Raw genomic sequence first — 22187 nt, forward strand, 5'->3', positions numbered from 1 at the left:
GGAAGAAGGCGATGCCCGGATGTTGAGGCGCGCGCACCCCGGAACCGTCCCTCATTTCCGGTTCGTCTTCTAGCCCCTCCCCCTCCAGCTCCCAGGCTGCTGCGCAGAGTTCTGCCCGCGGGAGGCGAAAGAACAGGGAAGCGTACACGCCTCTTCCTCCACTTTTCATCTTTTGTCACAGCGCCACCTCATGGCTGACTGAAGCATTCAGCGAGGATTTATTCTTCAGGGACAAGGAATCAGAGTCCTCCCTCTTACCTGCGCCTGGAAGGTTACTTAGCGAAAGCTAAAGATAGCGAGAAAACGTACTTCTCAGGTCCTCCTAAGGTCCACATTCTTCTTTGTTCTCGGAGGACCTGGACTCTATGGTCAGTGATGAAGAGGGGCCTCCATCCTCTTGGCGCGTGCGTGCTTGCGAGGTGGTTCCGCATGCGCGCTGCGGTCGAGCGAAGCGCACGCTGAGGAGAATCGGCTGCTGCTGCGGGTGGATCTGATCTCTCGGATTGAAGAGCTCAGCGCGGGACCCCACTGCGGGATTCACACACATACTTCAGGTGACTAGTCTCCCCGATCGGTTTATCCAGGAATTCACTTTGGTAGTGTCCAGTGACGCGGGTGGTCGGTAGAGGGTAGGCCCCGGGCTAACACCCCCTCCTTTTCCCGTCCCTGCGCGGGAAGTGTGTGGACACGACTGCCACCACCCGCCGGCTCCGTGTGGGTCTCCCAGCGTAGCAGAGGGGCCATGGTATGAACGCAGAACTCTCGCGAAGGGAACTGGCGCAAGTGGCTGAGCAGCCTTTTCAGTGTGCTTCAAGCGGGGGTGTCCCGAGGTGGGGCGGCCTCGGAGAACGCCGTGATCCCCCCCGCCCCAGGGCCCTGAGCGCTTTGCTTTCTCCTGGCCTGAGGATTCCATCCTTTTTTCTTTTTTTTCCTTCTGCGCCAGCAAATACTGTCAATTGTAACCAGACCGGACACTTCAAGGAACCCGTGGATTGGGTAACGATATTGACGAGAGTTGGGTTAAAAAAGATCCAAGTTTGTTCATCTGATAACTAATATTAAAAAATGGAAGCGCGTATCTCCCTGTTGCTGGAGTTGAGCGTTTCTGTAGAATGAGTCACTCCTTAAAACGAACCTGAAAGATACTACTGAAGAGATTATGAGTCTTGGTTATCGGTTTGGCGTGTTTCAGCACCGATGAGAATAGACTTGTAGAATGTGCGCTGTGATCTTACGGTTAAGCATTACTGAAAAACATAAAATACGGGAATTTTAGGTCCCTTTTATTACCGCCCCAAACTGAGGCTACTTTAGTTTTCATTAAACAAGAAACATTGTTTCCTGGGGAAAAGTTGTAGCAAAGAAGTCTTGTTTTTTCTCCCGATTGAAGCTGTTATTCAAGGGGGGAAAAATCTTGTAACTTTGTGTCTTTCAGCAGTTTGGAATTACTTACATAGAGCTTTTCACTGCCTGTTCTCAGTTCATCGGATGCCAAATGACAGTGATTCTCAAAAGATAGCAAAAAGATGCACAGTAATGTTTTTAGAGATTGGTGCTTCCTATTTCAACTACAGTGAAATAGTTTAAAAGCTTTTTTTGTGTAGCACTTCTATACTAAAAACGAGCATTCGGAGCGTAACTGATAAGTATTAGAGTCGAATTAGAATTACCACAAGAGCTGGCTCTATCACATCATACTTTACTTTGGAAAGGAATGTGGACTTCCTGTATCCATTATGGCGACTTGACCGTGCAGTGGTTTAAGAGGTCCTACCTACTATTTGACCAGGCAAAATTACTGACAATGCAGGGTATTTGAAATTAGCTTGGAGTTCAGTTAATGTATTTTAAAAGATGGGTGTTCTTTACTGGAGAACACATACTCTGACATATTGTACTCTGACATATTGAGGCTTTGTGGGTTAAACTCTGGGTTTAATGTCAGATAACCTGTTTAGCTTCTGTTGTAGTTAGTATGCACTTGTCTTTGAGGAAGTTATTTAATACTTTATTTTAATAATAATTTTTTGATGAATTAACTTACAAAATGGAAATGATACCTCCTTTGCCTTTAATATCTTTGTATAGCACATTATACATGTATATTATTTCAATTTGATACCCTCCACAAACCTGTGAAGTACATGGCACACACTAGAAACTACAGTTAATGGGAATACATTTCCCAAGCAGTCACAGCTAGTAAGTAGGAGAGCAAAGTCTGGAACCCACGTCTAAAACTATTCTTAAAGTCAGGCTGTGCTACTTGCCTGACTTGAGGACTTATTGAGGCCCAAATACAGTAAATCAAAGTGCTTTGAAAAGTTACATAAAGGGCTGATGGATACCTGGTGTGTGACTCCTAATTTCCTGACTGATTTTTTTTTCAAAGTTAGTGTTATTGTTAGCACAATATCTCCATAAATAAGGAGATAGGTTCAGAATCTATCAACCAGTATACTGGTGCTTTGCGAAGTAGATTTTTTTTTGTACTTATCCACTACTTTCTTTTACTGTGAATGACATACAATCAGCAGTATTCCTTTATTTACACATTGCAAAGAGATTTATACCTCCTGAAGCCTTAGCATTAGTATTTCCCTTCAGCATTCTTTTACATTATTGCCTATGTTATTTTACAGTCAAATTAAGTCTTCTCCAAAATTATCAACTTTGCTATTTGAAGAAACTTGGTGAATAAAAGTGGTTAGCACCTGTTAAATCTCTTAAAACTGTTTCACACATTGCCATAATATTTACTTTTATACCCAGTTTGAAACTTTTTTAGCCCTCAAATTTTAGTCCTTTACATACAGATATTTGACAACAGTTGTCCAAGGTGGAAAAAAAAGCCCTGTTTAAAAATGAAACAACCAGCTCAGCTGTTTCTTGGTGGGTAATTCTGGCGATGGAATGTCTGCTTCCTTTTATTTGCTAAATGACTATTTTGTCAAGCTTCAAAGAGACATACATCTCTGCTGCTATTATTAATATGTAGCTTTATTTTATGTTAAACAGGATAGGTTAATACTAAAAGTTTGCACCATTTAATAGTTTATGCTCCAGCACTGAATATGTCCATTGATAGTGCTTTTTGTTTAACATGTTTCTGATTGTCAGGTGTTTATCAGTAATATTGAGAGAAAATATAGTCTGATGAGTAAGACACAAACTATGGATTCAAACTTCATAGGTCCAAATTCTGACTCTGTCACTTGTTAGCAGTATATGACAGAACAAGATGCTTAACCAATGCTTCATATTTTTTATCTATAAAATGGGGAAGACTAGGGGAAAAGTGGTACCTCAGGGAGATAGGCAGTGGCCAGATTATATAGGACCCTATAGGTAGTGGGAAAATGTATAAATCAGTGGGTAAGCCACTAGGAAGATACATATGGGTACAGTTAGCAGCTTCCAAACTGCCCTGAAGCAGAACTCTGGTGTTCTATGAGCTGGATGTAGGTGTTCCATCTTTAAGATAAGTAATGACAGTACTATTTCCCAATTAATAAGAAAAAAAATAAGTTAGTAGGTGAATTTTCACAAGTTTTTCATAGGACTTTAAGTCTTATTATGGCCTAACTTCTGAGCTTTGACAATAGTAAATTAATGTTAGCAGAAAAACATGGAAATTATCAACTGTGATTAATTTGAGAGCTTCCTTTTATAAATTTGTTTCTACTTATGGTATGATTTTAGGCTTGTGGGTCAATAAAAGGAGTGGTGTTGAAAGTAGGTTGGGTGGATGAAAGGGAATAAATATAGTTTTAAATATATTTAATGTGTGGCAGTTAAGAGAAGCTTGAACTTTATAGTAGTGGGGATCTATAAAGCTGTTCCCAAGATTGGGTATACCTATTAAACAAAAGAGAAGAATATTTGGAAGTAATGGGAAAAGTGGAAGCTAAAAGTTATGGTAGTTGTGAATTAAAGTTTGTTTTAAGAGGAAAACAATTCAGAGAGAAGGATACATTTTAGTTAAATTTAGTATCTTGTGATTAATAATTTTTTTGTTTTTGTCTTGACGTGATACTGTAATTTTGGCTATAATAAAGAATAGAGTATATCATTTGATACATGGTTAGGATTAAGATTTAATTTGTTGGAAGAGTTTTCCTTTATACAGTGATTGGTAGCATATCCAGGCCTAGCTGACTTGAAGGAAAAGTAGCTCTAGTTTTGCTGATAGATTTATAATAGTAGTGATGCTTCCTATCATTTGTTATTTCTTAAAGTATTAAAATATTTTACTCTTAGGGTGTACCTTTATCCTTCAGTGTCACTACTTTATAAATGGTCATTTTTTATGATTCCTCTGAAACTGATAGCAGCGAATTACACAAGCCTTACAAAAATGTGAAGCAAAATAAAAAAGTTGGTTCCTGAACATTCATCTGTTTTCTGGCACCATTTAAGAAGTTTAAAGAGTTGAGAAGACTAATAATTTCTTCCAGTGGCAAGGTGTGGCAAGATGTGACATTTTTTTATTTTGACCTTAACTGAACATTTACTTGATTCTTTTGTTTAAATTGCAGAATGCCGGGTCTGAGTTGTAGATTTTATCAACACAAATTTCCTGAGGTGGAAGATGTAGTGATGGTGAATGTTAGGTCCATTGCTGAAATGGGAGCTTATGTCAGCTTGCTGGAATACAACAACATTGAAGGCATGATTCTTCTAAGTGAGTTGTCTAGAAGGCGCATCCGTTCTATAAACAAACTCATCCGAATTGGCAGGAATGAATGTGTGGTTGTCATTAGAGTGGACAAAGAAAAAGGTAAATGAGAAAGATTTAAAGTAATTTACATTTTAATAATTTATATCATTTATTAAATATAAATTCATTTTATACATATAAATTATATGTTAAATAATTTATATCTGAATTTTCTGGTTTAAAATAATTAATTTTAAAATATATTTTTCATTAATTGCCTACTGTAGTAAAAAAACACTTCCTTTTACACTTGAACTCTTTTACATACAGAGTTGTTAGAGAAGAATGCCCATTAACCATCTAAACAAGAGAATATTTTATGTCTTTAAAAAAAGCAATGCAGATACACACCCAAAACCCAGTATTGTATGTCTCTCTGGTATTCAGAATGTTTGTGACCCCCAGATCCTATGGGATCTTTCAGAGATGAGTAGGTATTCATTTATTTATTCTTTGGGTGCCCCTTTTTTGGACCCCATGTAAATCTTGACCTTTGTGATCACATTTTTTTTCTAAATGCATTGTACGATGCCATTGAGTAGGTTTGGTCTTCAACTGGCTTAACATAGTTAACATAACTGGTTTCAGCCATCTCACTGTTATCCTTTAGGTGTTAGTTTCAGGCAAGTAGTTAACCATCATGCTTAAAAGACCATCAGTCACCCTGACTGAACTTGTCTTTCTGAATCTCCTCAGCCATCTAGTTAATTGATACTTCTACAAATGAATAATTTTATGCCTGACTTTTTTTTCTTATTATAACCTTAGACAATGAACTCTGGAGACAGCTTATATTACCCCTTAGGTGGTGCTACCACTTAGCGCATTGATTATTCTGAATGCTTTGATATGACTTTCTTGTAGCACCCTCCCCAGCTTCCATTTATTAAATTGCTTGAAGACTGAGATTATTCCTTAAACTTGTGTTTCATCATTGCCCCAGTAGGACCTCAAGTGGTGTCTTAACTTATATTGCTTTCCTGTCATATAAAATATATACACAAAAAGGAATCAAATACATTTTCATCTGCAGTCAGAAAAAGTGTAAGGGTATAGCCATATAAGTACAGTAGGTAAACGTAAAAATTTATTTTAATAATAAGCATTGTTTGTACAGTGTTAATTAAAAACAAGAATTAACAATCTAGGGACTTCCCTGGTGGCACAGTGGTTAAGAATCCACCTGCCAATGCAGGGCACATGGGTTCTATCCCTGGTGTGGGAAGATCCCACATGCCGTGGAGCAGCTAAGCCCGTGTGCCACAACTACTGAGCCTGCACGCTAGAGCCTGTGAGCCACAACTACTGAGCCCACGCGCTGCAACTACTGAAGCCCACATGCCTAGAGCCCATGCTCCGCAACATGAGAAGCCTGGCACCACAACAAAGAGTAGTCCCCACTCACCACAGCTAGAGAAAGCCCTCATGCAGCAACGAAGACCCAACATAGCCAAAATAAATAAATTAATTTAAAAAAAAAAGAAAAATAATAGTCTAAATTGTGGTTAAATAAATCATGATGCATCCAAGCGAGGCAGATTTATACAGAATGGGATATGAATATTCTGATATGAAAAGATCTCCAGGATAAGATAAAAAAGCAAAGTACAGAAGATCCTGTAGAGGGGATCCATATCTAATACTAGAAGATTAAGTCCTGTTGGATAACCATTCAACATAACTGCTATAAACCCTAAACAAGTATCTGAACAGGCAGTAAAAATTATTCAAAGACAATGGGAGCAATTGAAAGCAGACTGAAACTGAAGGCAGTTTGACACTTGGAAGGAAGGAACTGCTGGATAAGTTTTACAGCTTTTTGACTGAGTGCATGTTGCAGACAGCTTCCAAGCAGGGCATCAAAAATTCTGGGGAAAAACCTACAGTCTTAATGGCTTGAGAGCCAGAGATGAGAGTTCTAGACAAACACAACAGTTGGAAAGTGGTGATAGGGATTAGAGAAAGGAGAGACACAGAGGGAGAGCCCTTAAGTTTATATATAAATTCCGCTCATATCTCTGGGTGACCCCTGAAACTACAGATACACAGGTTAGACTACAAGCAGCTCAACAGGGTAGAAATCTAAACAAGTTTTGTTTGCTTTCCATCCAGGGAGACAAAGCTTATAGTTTTGAATTCAGACAAGTTAACTGCTAAAACAAAAATTCAGTGTCCTTGGGAATTCCCTGGCCATCCAGTGGTTGGGACTCCAAGCTTTCACTGCTGAGGCTGCAGGTATGATCCCTGGTTGGGAGACTAAGGTCCCAAAAGCTATGCGAAGTAGCCAGAAAAAAGAAAAAATTCAGTATCTTTAAGAGGAACCTAAAGGAATTCAGAGTCTTGCCACATATCTTTCCTAATGTCCAGGATACAACTCAAAATTACTAAATATTTGAAGAAATAGGAAAATATGACCCATACAAAAAAGATAATCAATGGAGACTGACCTAGAGATGACTCTAACGTTGGAATTAGCAGATAAGCATTTTTTAAAGCAAATGTTAACAACTGCTCAAGGATATTGGGAAAATATGCTTATAGCAAATGAACAAGATGAAATATCAGGAGAGAAATTAGAAACTCTAATAAAGAACTAAATATAAATTCTAGAAATGAAAAATATAATGTCTAAAAAATTCACTGGATGGGCTAACAACAGATAAAAGATGACAGAAGGCTCCTTGAAATTTGAAGGTAGTTGGTTTAAAAAGTGCCAATCTGAAGAACTGAGAAAAAAAAAAGAGCAACCTATCAACTATCAAAAGCTCTATTCCAAAAGAAGAGAAAGAAAGAACAGAAAATATATTTGAAGAAACCAAAGTAGCCGGAGGAAGATGATGTCATTTACAAGGGAACAGTAATACAAATTACTGTGGCATTCCTGTTGGAAATAATGTAGGTCAGAGCATTGAATGATATCTGTAAAACACTGAGAGAAAGCTGTCAAACCAGAATTCTGTATCTAAAGAAAATATTCAGCAACAAAAATCAAATGAAGACGTTTTCAGGTAAGTAGAAACTAGGGGACTTTATTACCACACAGACCTGCATTATAAGAGATGGTAAAGGAAGTTGTTCAGGTGAAGAGATGTGATGCCTGAATTGGAAAATATGTGGGTAAAGGTAAAAGACCATTTTCTACTTCTTAATTCTTTTTTTTTTTTTTTGATTTTTTATTGGCGTATAGTTGATTTACAACGTTGTGTTAGTTTCAGGTGTACAGCAAAGTGAATTAGTAATACATATACATATATCCACTCTTTTTTAGATTCTTTTCCCATGAAGGCCATTACAGAGTATTGGGTAGAGTTCCCTGTGCTGTACAATAGGTCCTTATTAGTTATCTATTTTTTTTTTCAACTTTTTATTATGAAAAGTTTCAGATATAGAGAAGTTTAAAGAATGGTACAGGGAACACCCAGAGAACTTGCGTGCAGATTCTACAACTGCTAAGTAATATTTTGCCAAGTTATCTATTTTATATAGTGTGTATATGTCAATCCCAATCTTTCAATTTATCCCTCCCCATCTTACCCCCGGTAACCATGTTTGTTTTCTACATCTGTGGCTCTATTTCTATTTTGTAGATAAGTTAATTTGTACCCTTCTTTTTTAGATTCCACATGTAAGTGATATCATGTGATATTTTTCTTTGTCTGACTTCACTCGGTATAACAATCTCTAGGTCCATTCATGTTGCTGCAAATGGCGTTATTTTGTTCTTTTGTATGGCTGAGTAATATTCCATTGTATATATGTACCACATCTTCTTTAGCCATTCCTCTGTTGATGGACATTTAGATTTCTCCCATGTCCTGGCTATTGTAAAAAGTGCTGCAGGGAACATTGGGGTAACCCCTCTAAATTCTTTAAAATACATTTAACTACTTGTCTCAGTTTGTACCCATGGCACTTTCATTTATGGAGGTGACTGGTGACATGGAGAGGCCAATGCCATTGAAAGAAGATTTTTATTACTAAAGTTTCCCAAGAGATGGGGGCCCAGCATTTTGAACCAAGCCACATGGGGAAGCACCAGTTTTGATCAGGAGGCAGAAAGAGCAAGGGAAAAACCTGGGCCAGAGCCTTTATCGAGGTTTCCATGAGAAAGGCAAGGCATGTTGAAGTAAACAGTTTAGGATTGGCTCATTTGGATAGTTCGGACAGGGCTTGGTGCATTGGGGCTGTCCCTAGCTGTCAGGTACCTGCCGCTATGTTGGTTTAGGGCATGGGGTAATATTGGCCTGCTGTGAGGAACTTTGATGAGATGGGTGGAGGTGTGGGCTCTGTGTTGCTTGATTTGCATGTGAAAGGCAGCTCCCGTTGAGCCATTTGCCAGCTCTAGAAATTGGTTGGTGCTGGGCACGGGAGTTTCTTCCCCAGTCAGCCAGGCCACAAATGTCAGAGCGTCAAGAATTCAGAAGGAGTTCCCTGGTGGCACAGTCGTTAAGAATCCGGCCTCCTCCAGGCATCTCATCCTCACCTAACAACTCCAAACACCAGGAAGGAGAAAAAAGGCCCATCCCTTCTAAAAGGAAACGGAAACCTTTTTCTAAATCTCCACCCACCCACCTCCATCCCTGCGTTCTCCTGTTTCATTGGCCAAAACAGCATCATTTGCCTAATTGTAAATCGACCAAGAGCAAGAACTGAAATACTATGATTATATTAGATCCTTAGAGGATCCTTAGACCAAGGATCCTCTATCCTGGCTGCACATTTTAATCGTCTGGGAGTTTTTAATACCCAGTCCAAACCACTTAAATCAGAATTTCTAGGAGCAGGGCCCAAGTATCACCATTCTTTGAAGAGCTCCTCAGGTGTTTTTAATGAGCAGCCCAGGTAGATCATCATTGTTTGGACTAATGAAGTTTCACCAGCTGGTGCTGGGTAGGATGCCTGAGGAAATTCTGGGTTCTGCCGGCAGGAAAGAAAGTGGATGCAGGCGGATGCTGGGTGGGTCATAGTCAGTCCCATCGGCAAGACTCAGAAGATATGAAACAGGATAGGAAAATGTGCAAGGAAAGGAAAAGAAGTGGTAGGCAACGCTGAGGAGGGAGGAAGGAAACCATACACTATGACCAGGGAGCGTCTACCTGGGAGGGTATCACAGTATGTGGGGCCCCAACGTTTATTCTAAGCTCCGTTAGGATCTCACACATCACGGGGCATCCTGTGTATCACCCACTCCTCTCAGGCCCATCCTCAGCATGGTTCTGAGCGTTTCCTCCTGCATCCTTGGTACCCAACAACACTGCAAAAATGTTGATGAGCCGTGGGGGAGAGTTGCGAGAGCTTTGGGACAGCAGCCCTGGGAAAACACGTCTTGGGAAGTAAAAATACTGAAAAGAAAAAAAAAAAGAGAATCCGGCCTACCAATTCAGGGGACACGGGTTTGATCCCTGGTCCCAGAAAATCCCACATGCCATGGAGCAACTAAGCCCGTGCCCCACAACTACTGAGCCTGCGCGCCACAGCTACTGAAGCCCGTGCGTCTATAGAGTCTGTGCTCCACAACCAAGAGAGGCCACTGCAGTGAGAAGCCCTCACACCTCAACGAAGAGTAACCCCTGCTCGCCGCAACTAGAGAAAGCCTGTACAGAGCAACAAAGACCCAATGCAGTCAATAAATAAATTTTAAAAAAAGAGAAGAAAAAGAAAAAATACAGAAAATACAATGCAGTTGACCCTGTGATGAATTGGATGCCAAACGCATTTCTAAAACCAAAAATCTCTTATCTTGTACTTATGCAGTATTTTATTGTTACAGTTTTAGTGGGTGTGCCAACCCAACAATCTGGTTGTGAAAATTGTCACTGCTTCATTGGCACCTGGACAGAGATAATTTTTTCAAATTTTTCTCATATAGGATATATCGATTTGTCAAAAAGAAGAGTTTCTCCAGAGGAAGCAATCAAATGTGAAGATAAATTTACCAAATCCAAAACTGTAAGTTGATTTTTTAGTCAAATTAGTCCACTATTTGATGTGTTTCATAAATAATGTGCATGGTGTGTTCCTGGCAGAAACAAAACCTACATTTTCTGTAACTATATTTCTATTTTCAATTCTGTGTTACATAGAAAAATAGTTTGAAGACTTTATTTCAAAAGAATATGACTTCAAGTGTTTTTGTCACATGATGTTATTACTACTTTAAAGCATTGCTTGATGTCTAATAATCTCAAATCGGTACTGGACCATTAGTGTTTTTAAGCTATTTTAGGTAAATTAACTGTAGGTTATATCAGCTGATTTGTCTTATCATCATCATGTAGTTTTTGACTTTCACCTCTCATCTGGGATAAGGATCACAGAGACAGCCAGCTATTGTTTGTTAAGAGTGAGCAAAGGTTTGTAAAATGTCTTCAAATCCAGAAAAAGAAGGCAGGGGCCTGTTACTTAGTGTGGTTCCCCACCCCAGCCCTCACCGGCCTTAGTTTGTTGGTTTTTTTTTTTTTCATTTTCTTATTTTTTCACTGTAGTTTCCTACAGTAAGCAAGAACAGTCATTTCTCCATTCTCAGCTTTCTGTATTTTTCTGTTCTATGGTCCTACTTAGATTTTCCTTTATTCTCTAGATCCTCAGTGCTTAATGGCAGTTTCTGTTGTTTCTGTTTTCTTTACCCTTCTCTTGTGTCTTTTGTTCTTTTCTGCCATGTGTGTTTCTGTCCTCAAGATTAAATGCCAAGAAAACACTGTTTAGCTGAAGAAAAGATTTTTAAAGTCTTGCTTAACCCCATGAAAGAGAGTAAAAATCTAAAAGCCATCAGACCATTACCCAAATCTTTCAAGTCCCACCAAGTCCGAATTTGAGAAGCACTGCCCTAGGAAACTTCCATTTTGTTTTGTTCCGCTAAGATATTGTAAAATGAGCATATTAGTAGATCTTATTAGGATAAGATGATAGAATGAAATAGCCAATGTTAGTACCTTTCCTCACTCAGTTGTTGTGTGTAATTTAACATGAAGACCTCCTTTCTTATACTCTTTGTCTTCTTTAAGCCCTTTTACTTTTAGGAGATTAGGAAAAGAGTTTGGCAGCAGTGGGTAGGAGTTGGGTAGGATTGAAGGATAACTGTTAAATGGTAACAGAGCAAAAGAAATACTAAAATCTCCATCCTGGTTCCATGCTCTCATGGAGTAGTAGTAATAATGTTATTCAGAGAGGTTTGTTTGTCCCACAATAGACTTGATCTGGGTCTTAGGTTGTAAATGCTATACTGTTTCTACTTGTTATACCCGCTTGAGTTCATTATTATGGAAAAGCAAATAATTCTCTATTGAGAAAGAACTTGTTATATGGCAATCTTTTGTTGTTAAGGAATTATTGTAGTCAAATTAACCAAAGGTTTGTTTTTATATGCTACCTGCTAAAATGTAAAAGTATCTTCTTTTTTTTTAATATATAGATCTCTTACCTTTGAATTGTTGAGCTCTTTACTTCATTTCTAGGTTTACAGCATTCTTCGTCATGTTGCTGAGGTCTTAGAATACACCAAGGACGAGCAGCTGGAAAGCCTGTTCCAGAGGACTGCTTGGGTCTTTGATGACAAGTACAAGAGGCCCGGATATGGTGCCTATGATGCATTTAAGCACGCAGTCTCGTAAGAACACCTTCTTAGCTCTGCTTCTCCCTTGATGTTATAGCTGCTAGGTCTAGCACACAGGTTGAGAGCCTGACATTTAATAGCACAACATCCATGTATAAAGTCCTTGCCAAATTTAGATAAAAATATTTTAGTGTAAAAGGCCCATGATATGGGCCAGTCCTATAAAGCTGAACCTACATGATTTGGTGTGCTGTAGTTCTGTAGTTTTGTAAACCATATGGTTTCATCTCACAGTACTGCCTTATATATTTTCCTCTCATAGTTTTGTTGTTGCCCTAGGTGACTTCAGGGCCAACATAGCTGTTTCCTTTTAAAACTGTAACCTCTTGTTTTCTTTACCTCAGTTGCTTAGACCTTCAACCCATGCCACATTAGCCAGTCTTCCATATGGCCTCACCTTGGGTCTTACTATCACCAGGATTTGCTCTGTCTCCAATACCTTTAATTCACACATGCTATTCTTTTAACCATAGCCTCCTGTCCTTCCAGCTCCCACATAGTTAGTCCTGCTCTGTTTTGTTTAATTCTTATATCAGGCTCTGACTCCAAACCTTTTTTTTCCCTCCCTTTTTCACCCTGTCCTGCCTTCTTTTTCTTATTCAGCATAGACACACCATGGCCCATCATTTCGATGACTTTCTTGCCAATGTCATGAGTTTTGCCTTGTTTTTCCTTCTGTTACATCCAGCCTTGGAGTGGTGTTCCTGCCTTCTCTGCACTTGTAGACTGCTGGGTGCTGCTAGGAAAAACCACAGTCTTGTAGGTTGGTGCCACTGCATATTCATGGTCTCCAACCTCAGCTGGGTCTTAACTGCTGCCCCACATTCTCTTTGCTCCTGGTCACTTCTTCCTCCCGTTCTTAGGTTGGCTATTTTAGAACTTCTCCACACTCTTCCTCAGATACCCACTCTGTCCCTCTCCCCTCACTCTCACCTGGTGCACTCACTACCTAAAAAAGAAAATAGAAGCCATTGCATAGGATCACCTCTACTTCCTTCCCCTATCTCAGCAAACTTATCTCCATCCCACCTGTTATTACCTCCTGTGCTCCTGTCACACTGGAATTCAGATCCTTCCTGCTCTCAAAGTAATCTTACCACCTGTGCCCAGCTATTCCTAAGGGATGTCTTTCCATCTGTTATTCTCTCTCTTGGGTCTTCAGCCGTTTTCTTTATTGGTTTTTCTGCATCAGTATAAAAATATGCTGAGATTGCTCCCATTTATGCTGAAAAAATAAACTTTTCAACCTTCCTTCTACTTTCTCCAGTAGCAGGCACTGTGTCCTTTCTTTTTAACAGCCAGATTTCTTAAGTTCTCTCTACTTACTCTCTCTGCTTATACACCTCCCACTCCTTCCTAGATGTTAATACTTCACAAGCAGCCTCACCACTGCATTGTTACTTTCCTAACCCTTGTGCTGCCAAGGGATATCGGTCTCCTCAGCCCTCAGAATGGCCAAGAGGGACTAGAACTGTTAGAATCTCCATCAGGCCTACTCACCTGTGGCTCCAAATCCCTTCTAGTTTACCCCCTCCCCTCAAGTGACTTGTTTTTTTTTCCATATCACTTTGTGGGAAAGGTGAGGATAATAATAACAGGTAACATTTATATAATTCTCATAACAGCCTATGATATGTGCTATTATTATTCCTATCTTATAGATGAGGACATTGAGGAGAGATTAAATTGTCCAGGTTCACACAGCTACCAAGTGGTAAAGCCAGGACTCAAACACAGGCATTGTAGTTCCATCCAGAGTTTATGCTGTTAACCATCAAGCACTGCTTTATATTTCTGTCCTCCCTGACTTCAGTCCTGGACTCCTCAGTCAGAACATCTCTTACCTCTATTTGCTGTCATCATCAGCCCGGCTTACCTCTCTAGCTTCTGCCCCCAGCACCTTCTCCATGACCACTCTGCATTAACATTCTTAACGAATTAACGTTCATCTTAACGAGTTAAGATTCACTCATCACCGTTCACATTTTTCTCTTGCTTCATCAGACATGTTGTAACTGTCCAGATTTAACTCATGATAATTCTGTGCCACATGTGCTTCATTTTTTTTTTCTTTTAATTAAAGAAAATTTCTGAGATAGTTGGAAACAATATTTTACTCCTCCCAAGCCGTTCTGGTCACTCGTGAGTGGTGACCACTGTTCTGCAGTTAGTATGTATCATTATTTATGGTTTGAATGCATATATGTGTGTGGGTAGCTTATAAAAAGTACGTATAGAACCTTTTTTATGTTTAAGTATTTAATTTGTTTAAACAAAAAAATTTTTATTTTTTCATTGTAACAAGCTTTCTATACTTTACATCTTTACTCATAATGCTGTTATTGACTAGGATTTCTCCAAATTGATAGATGTATGCCTACTTCATATTAATTTCTGTATAATATTTAGTTGTGAGAATACGCTTTATTTGTTCCTCTATTAAGAGATGTTTACATAATCTGCCCGCCCCCTTTTTCCCCCTATTTTTCAAACAGTGATGTACAAATATCCATGTACATGTCTCTCTGTACAGTGTTTGGGAATTTCTAAGATACATACCTAGGAATAGAGTTGTTGAGTCACTTAAAACAGTTCTACCTTAGCTTGTTAAAATCCTACCATTCTTTTAGTGATCATTTCATTTTTTCCATTTGTTTATTTGTTCAGCAAACATGCTAATGACTAAGACCCTGGTCCCTATTTGTGGCATTTACAAGAGTCAGATGAAATGCCACTTTATCCATGAAGCCTTTCCTGACCCCACTAATACCTTCCTCTCCTCACCCCCAGGGATGCACTACCCCCCCCCGCCCCGCCCCCGGGTTTTTGTTGTTTTTAAGCCCCTTGAAGCAGGGACTGCTAATTACATGGAAATGCTTAATTATAGTGATGTATAGGCCTATAGAGATGTATAGGCATAACTCATGTTATTGCACTTCACATATACTGCGTTTTTTACAAATTGAAGGTTTGTGGCAACCCTGCATCAAACAGTTTTCCAACAGCATTTGCTCACTTCATGTCTCTGTGTCACATTCTGGTAATTCTTGCAATATTTCAGACTTTTTCATTATTTTGTTACCATGATCCATGGTCTTTGATGTTACTATTTCAAAAAGATTACATCTCCCTGAAGACTGAGATGATGGTTTACCATTTTTTAGCAATAAAGTATTTTTAAATTAAGTTATATACATTTTTTTTAGACATAATGCTATTGGACACTTAATAGACTACAGTAGAAACGTAACTTCTGTAAGCACTGAGAAACCAAACGTGTGACTCACTTTATTGCTATACTTGCTTTATTGTGGTGGTCTGGAACTGAACCCACAGTATCTTCAAAGTATGCCTGTATAGGAGACATTTTAAATTGCTTGCATTAGCCAGATCTCTAAAATTTTTTCTTTTAATAATAATCAATTGGGTATTTTCTATTTGTCATACAGGGCTAAGTGCTTTACTTGCATTATCTTACTTAACACTACAATCCAGTGAGATACACTGTTTTTGTTCTCATTTTACAAATTTGGAAATCAAGGTCTAGAAAAGCCCAAAAACAGTTATTAAATTGTGAAGCTAAGATTTGAACTCTAATTCTGACATTGAAGCCTGTGCTCTTAAACATTATTCTGTGGTATTATGTTTGGTGTCCTAATTATAAGTAAAGTAACATTGACATTTTGGTGTGTGTGGGTGTTTTATTTTTTCATCAGAGACCCATCTATTTTGGATAGCTTAGATTTGAATGAAGATGAACGGGAAGTACTCATTAACAATATTAACAGACGTTTGACCCCACAGGCTGTCAAAATTCGAGCAGGTAAATGATTTTTTAAATGATGTTTGAAATATTTTATGTGTACCAAAAAAGCTGTTATATAATGGGCCTCACCACAGATATGTTCCTACATCAACATCTACCTTTTTCTAAATGTTTTTCTTAACAAAAGTTGAAGAAATTAAGTTGTTTTTGCTTTTACTGAATTATAAAATACATATATACTGACACAAGTAAAGTTCAGATAACCTTAAGTTAGACCTTTTTGGTGGGGGTGGGGGGGATTATTTTGCTTTAGCGCATGCTTTAAAATTCTAAGTGCAATAGTATCCTCCCAGGCCTCTGGATTAACCACTGTTAGCTTGGAATATATTTTTTCAGCAGACATTTTTCCTATATACATATGGTGTATAGGAGTATATGCTGTTTATATTCAGGTGTACATTTTTATGTTTTTATAAGGATGGGATCATACCATGCAAAATTTTCTTCAACTAGCTTTTTCCACTTGGTGTAGCATGGCTTCCCTTCCATGTAGAGCATGGGGATCTTTCTCATTTTGAATAGCTAGGTAATATTCCATAGAATGATAAACCTTGAAATAAGCCAGTCTCCTGTTGATGAATGTTTAGGTTGTGCCAGTCTTTTTACTGCATTTGACCCTTGAACAACATAGGAGAGTTAGTGTCGCCCACCCTCTGTGCGGTCGAAAATCCGTGTATAACTTAGTCAGCACTCTGTATCTGTGGTTCCGAGTCTGAGATTCAACTACCATGGTTTGGGAATGTTGTAGTGTTTACTATTGAAAAAAATCTACTTGTAAGCTGACCATGCAGTTTGTCTGTGTTGTTCAAGGGTCAGCTCTATTACAAAAAAACACTGCAAATTAACATCCTTATACACGTACACTTACCCATTTTTGAAAGTGTTCTGTAAGGCAAATTCTTAAAAATGGAATTGCTGGATCTGAGGGTATACAATTTTTAAACTTTTCTAAACAATTTATGGTTATTATTTCATTCAGTCTTCATCACACTCCTCATCTCCATTTTACAAATAAGGAACTGAAACACAGAGGGGTTGATTTTAACCCAGACGTAGCCAGAATTCAAGGTGTTTGTTAAGTTTCTCTGCTTTTTTATAGTTTCATCATTCAGGGGCTTGATGTGGATGAGAAAATATAATTGCACTGCATATTCAGATATTTTTAGTTCTGAAAATTAATGGTTGGGATTGATTTCTAATTGAAAGGATGATGAAAGCTTTCATCAGTTTTTGAATGCTAGTGTGTTTGTTATGTTTCTGATTTCTTTTAAACCTCTAAAAATTTTTTTGCATTTTTTGGTATAAGCTTTGAATTTTTACAATTTTAGATATTGAAGTGGCTTGTTATGGTTATGAAGGCATCGATGCTGTAAAAGAAGCCCTGAGAGCAGGTTTGAATTGTTCTACAGAAACCATGCCCATCAAAGTGAGTAGTCAGTTTTCTCCCTCCCTCCTGAAATATCCACCTAAACCAAATCAAATCAGATTTCTTTAATGATCATGTTTCATAACAAGCATTATGAAAAGTGGTTCTTGATATGGTATTTCTAGGGGATGTTTACAATTATGTGTAGGCTTTTTGTTGTAGCTACTGCTACTGTCACAGTGGATGGAGATTCCTATTGGTATTTGGTGCCAGGGGGCCAGCTATGCTAAACCTCCTTTACAGTAAAGAGTCATTGTGCCCGTTATGCTCATAGAATCTTGAAAAGAGCAACATATTCTCTCCTATTCACACACAGCTTTTAGGAGGTTTGGCTTGAATCTTTCATTAGTGATAAAATTAACTGGATGGTTGTTATTCAGAATCTCTTAGAAGAATTTCTTCTATCAATTCAGTTTAGAACCAGATAGAAATTTTTGTTTTAGGGACAGATATTCCATTGTGCCAATGATGGCTAGTTAGTTTAGCCACCAAAGACCCTGAAGTCATAATCCTTCATATTTTGTATTACAGTAGACTGTTTATACTACTAGATTAGATCATAGTATCAATTGGCTTCTACTACATTAACAAACTACCCCAAATTGCTGTGCTACAGAATAAGTTTTGGGAGTAAGTTTTGGGATGATTTCTTGTTAAAGCAGCAGATTAGCAAAACGATTCTCGAACATCATAATTGTGTGTTCTGTAGGTACATTCATAATTGAACTTTTGTCTTCCTTAGATTAATCTAATAGCTCCTCCTCGGTATGTAATGACTACAACCACCCTGGAGAGAACAGAAGGCCTCTCTGTCCTCAATCAAGCTATGGCTGTTATAAAAGAAAAGATTGAGGAAAAGAGGGGTGTCTTCAATGTTCAAATGGAGGTGAGGTCAATACTGGGGTTTTTTGCTTTGTTCTTAAAGTTTTTAAGAAATTTAAATCATCTGAGTGATTTGCATTCTAAAATATCTAATCAGAGACTTTTAAAACGAGATACGTCTAAGATTACAACTCCCCTAAGCATAAAATAATCATTGACTCAGTTCCTAAAAGAGTTTTTTATTTGTAAATAAGAACTATCATGGGATGGTTGTTCAGGACTGTGGTCTGTGGACCCCCCCAAAAAAGGAAAAAATATAGACAATGAAAATAAGTGGCTGTTGTCAGAATTTAATGTAGAATGCTTAAAATTTGATTTCAGAATTAGAAACAAGAATAGTCTCATACTTTTCTCATCTCAACAAGAACAAAACCTAATTTTCATATGTAATTTTCAAAGTAATTTCTTCTGTGGAAAGGAATAGTAATTTATTTTGAAGCCAGAAGATGCATTTCTACAGGACATCTTTTTGTGTGTTTAAAAAATAGCCACTGCAAATATTTTCATGTATTTTCAGTTTTAGCTTGTTAGAAATTACATAAAATGTATTAGATTTTAATATATACATGTTTCCTTTTTCTGTATTGTCTTATTCTCATAAATTTCTTTTATTATTTATCTCATGGGATTTATTGGTGTTATTTCAGCACTCAGAAGTGAACAGATAGGGCAGAGTTGTTAGCAGAATGTTTTTTTTTAAGAGTTAAAATAGCAGGCAGTAATAATATTGAAATTGAATTTTGTACTATTTAACTGCTTCACTTTGAAATTGTACCTCTGTTTCCACAGCCCAAAGTGGTCACAGATACAGATGAGACTGAACTTGCAAGGCAGCTGGAGAGGCTTGAAAGAGAAAATGCAGAAGTGGATGGAGATGATGATGCGGAAGAAATGGAAGCCAAAGCCGAAGATTAACTGTGGGAAACAGAGTCCAATTTAAGGAACACAAGGCAGCCTTCCTGGCTGTAAACCCTAGACTTGAAAGTTTTCCAGTATTGAAAACTTCAAAGCTGAATATTTTTTATTTCTAAGTATTTAAATGTTCCGACAGACTAAAACGTGAAATGCCCTCCTAAGCGTCAGCTGTTTTCACACAGTAGCTCCAACACCTTGAGCGTTTTTTAAGGGAGTGGCCTGATTTCACTAGAGACAAATCTTTAAGAACAGTCATAAAATCGGGCTTGTGATTTCCATTTCTGATGTCTCCAGATTGGCACCCCTTTGTAGTTCAGTGCCTCCGTGAGATTTACCAGGGCACCCAGAGCAAATAGTCCCAACCTTTCTACATAAAATGTATCAAGCAAACATTAAATAAATTTCTGGGATATTTAACCATAGGTTTCTTCCTTATTGTCACCAGTTAAAAACATTATGATTACTAAGACCCTAATTCTATTACCTTCATTTTATTTGAAATGTAGTAATATAAGGGCAGGTGACCAAAGGATCAATATAGCAGATCCTTTCAACAGGAGGGTTTAGAGAAGATAATTAGTGAATGTTTACTCCTAGGGGAGAAAAGCCTTAAAATACAACTAAAGAATTACATTGGTTGTGTGCCTTTTACCTATTTGAGACTGAGGACGACATGTGGTATGAGGGAGAATTTATTACACTGGTCCTTGTTGGTGTACTAAGCTGCTTGCCTTGAGTTTGTAATTCAGGGTGGTAAAGGTTTGGGGGGTGGTTTTTTTTTTTGGTTGTTTTTTTTTTTTTTTTTTTAAAGAGAAAGATGCTGCTTTTTAAATGTAGTTATTTTGAGTATCGTTACCCAACTTTTGATTTTTTTTTCCCTCAGTAAAATATTTGCTAGGTGCCACTAGAGCTTCTCTTCATGACAGAATAGGGATCTGTTTGAATACAATTACAATGGTTTTTCTGTTTCCACCATTTTTTTCTTTAAGAGCTGATTGTTTTAAAAGTAAATAAATAATATATACAAAGGTAAATATATTTAATAGATAACACATGGTTTGCAGTTATAGCTACAGTAGCCGGGGTGTAAAAAAGTGTTAACTTTGGTCTGCTTCATAAATTTAATCTCTTAGGATACTTGAGGTACTAGAGAAATTAATTTTACTAATTATTCCCAAGAATAGCTTTTTAAAAACTTAGATTAAACTTAACCCACCTTAGTGAGTTAGAACTAGATTTAACTCAGTGTTAAAGGGACTGGAGAATAGAAGAGTGCTTTGGTGAGACATTTGAGCCATTTTTGAAGGTTTGTCCCTTTATTTAATTTAGCAGCCTCTTCTAGCTCTTTAAGTCCTAAAATCTAACTTCATATAACCGTTTCCACAAGGGAGGCTTGATTGCTAGCTTGCATACTGGGAATATTTAGAGGAGAATCTGGCACATAATTTTTCACTTCAGTCTTTCTGAGGAGTCAAAGTCTATAAAGCTCACAGCATCAAGCATATTCTCAAATAATAAGTGCTCCTTAAATGTTTGCTGAAAGCAGAGGAATTGAATTTTCACTTTGTTTACTGAATTTTTAATACTTCAAAAGCCATAACTGTTGAGAAATACTGGTGGCATCTGTGGTGAGTGATTTTATCCCATGCAGGCCTTCTGCTCAGTTTCACAACAATTTGGCAAATTTATGACCCTTGCCAGAGAAAAGATCAATACCTCACTGATCATGAAGGAGAGAACAACTAAACTTACCCTGCTGACCTAAAAGTATCACTTTCGAATACGAGAACAAGGTCACACCCAGCTCCAAATAACTTGAACAGATTGACAAAGATAATTGACCAGTTTATCCAAATCTTGGATATCTCCCCACAAAGACCCTTCATTAAAAACTGACAATTTCATCTCCCCATTCTGCCTTTGAGGTCAAGTGGTTATCGACTCATAACTGAAAATTAGCAATAGTTTGAGTCTCATTTAGGCATAATTAGTTGAAAATTTTAAATGGCCAGGAAAAATATGAACACAAACCATTTTTCATGTTTTCTAGTAAAACGAGCCAACACTTAATGTGGCTAATGCTCAAACACTTTAGTGGAAACCTACAGAGACATGCTAAGCAGTACAGTTACTATTCAGCTGCCATACTTGACCAGCTACTTTTACATCAAGAACAATATACATGGTTCAGGATTTTTAAAAATTCAAGTGCTAGTACCCTTAGTGAGAGTTGTCCCCTGATTTGCCTCAAGGTGACAGTCAACTACTTTTCAACACGTGATACTGAGTCCATAGCGAGCGGGGTGTAATTGTGCCAATTAAGAGTCAAGAAACCAGTTTAATTCAGATAAACGCCTGTTGATAACAAAAAGCAATAAAGAAACTAATTCCAAGGGCATAGACCTTGGTGAAATGCCAAATGGAAAATGGTGCTTTAAAAGGCAGTCTCTTACAATGTAAGGAATAAAATAAAACCTCATTAGCTTGGAATTCCTGATCATTCAGATCAGACATTCTAGACAAGATTAAGAGGAGACAGTTCAAACTATTGAAGAGAATGAATTTTTACTTAAGCACTTTGGAAGTATCCACTCCCCTTAAATGTAAGTTACATATCTATTCATTAAAGGAAGTCTAAGCACTTGTACTTAGCAGATTACTGTATTAAACTTGAAAGTAATAAAAATGTTTTTAAAGATATTGTATGACACAGACTTTTCACTACTTCAGGTTAACTTCCTAACTGGTGAAGCTTCTGGGTACATATTTGTCTCCATTAATCTTCATTCTAAACCCCAAAATTTCA

General features: G+C 37.8%; 1 protein-coding gene across 1 annotated transcript; it reads left to right on the top strand.

The window, feature by feature from the left end:
• Positions 1-394: 394 nt before the first annotated feature.
• On the top strand, positions 395-19803 carry EIF2S1 (eukaryotic translation initiation factor 2 subunit alpha). The gene is made up of 8 exons (XM_057731395.1): positions 395-554; positions 4539-4780; positions 10590-10669; positions 12175-12326; positions 16049-16155; positions 17487-17584; positions 18327-18470; positions 19256-19803. The coding sequence occupies exons 2-8, from the start codon at positions 4540-4542 to the stop codon at positions 19379-19381; spliced, it is 948 nt and encodes a 315-aa protein (XP_057587378.1). The 5' UTR covers positions 395-554; position 4539; the 3' UTR covers positions 19382-19803.
• Positions 19804-22187: the final 2384 nt, after the last annotated feature.

Source organism: Hippopotamus amphibius, chromosome 4, assembly GCF_030028045.1.
Source record: "Hippopotamus amphibius kiboko isolate mHipAmp2 chromosome 4, mHipAmp2.hap2, whole genome shotgun sequence".
Lineage (NCBI taxonomy): Eukaryota > Metazoa > Chordata > Mammalia > Artiodactyla > Hippopotamidae > Hippopotamus > Hippopotamus amphibius.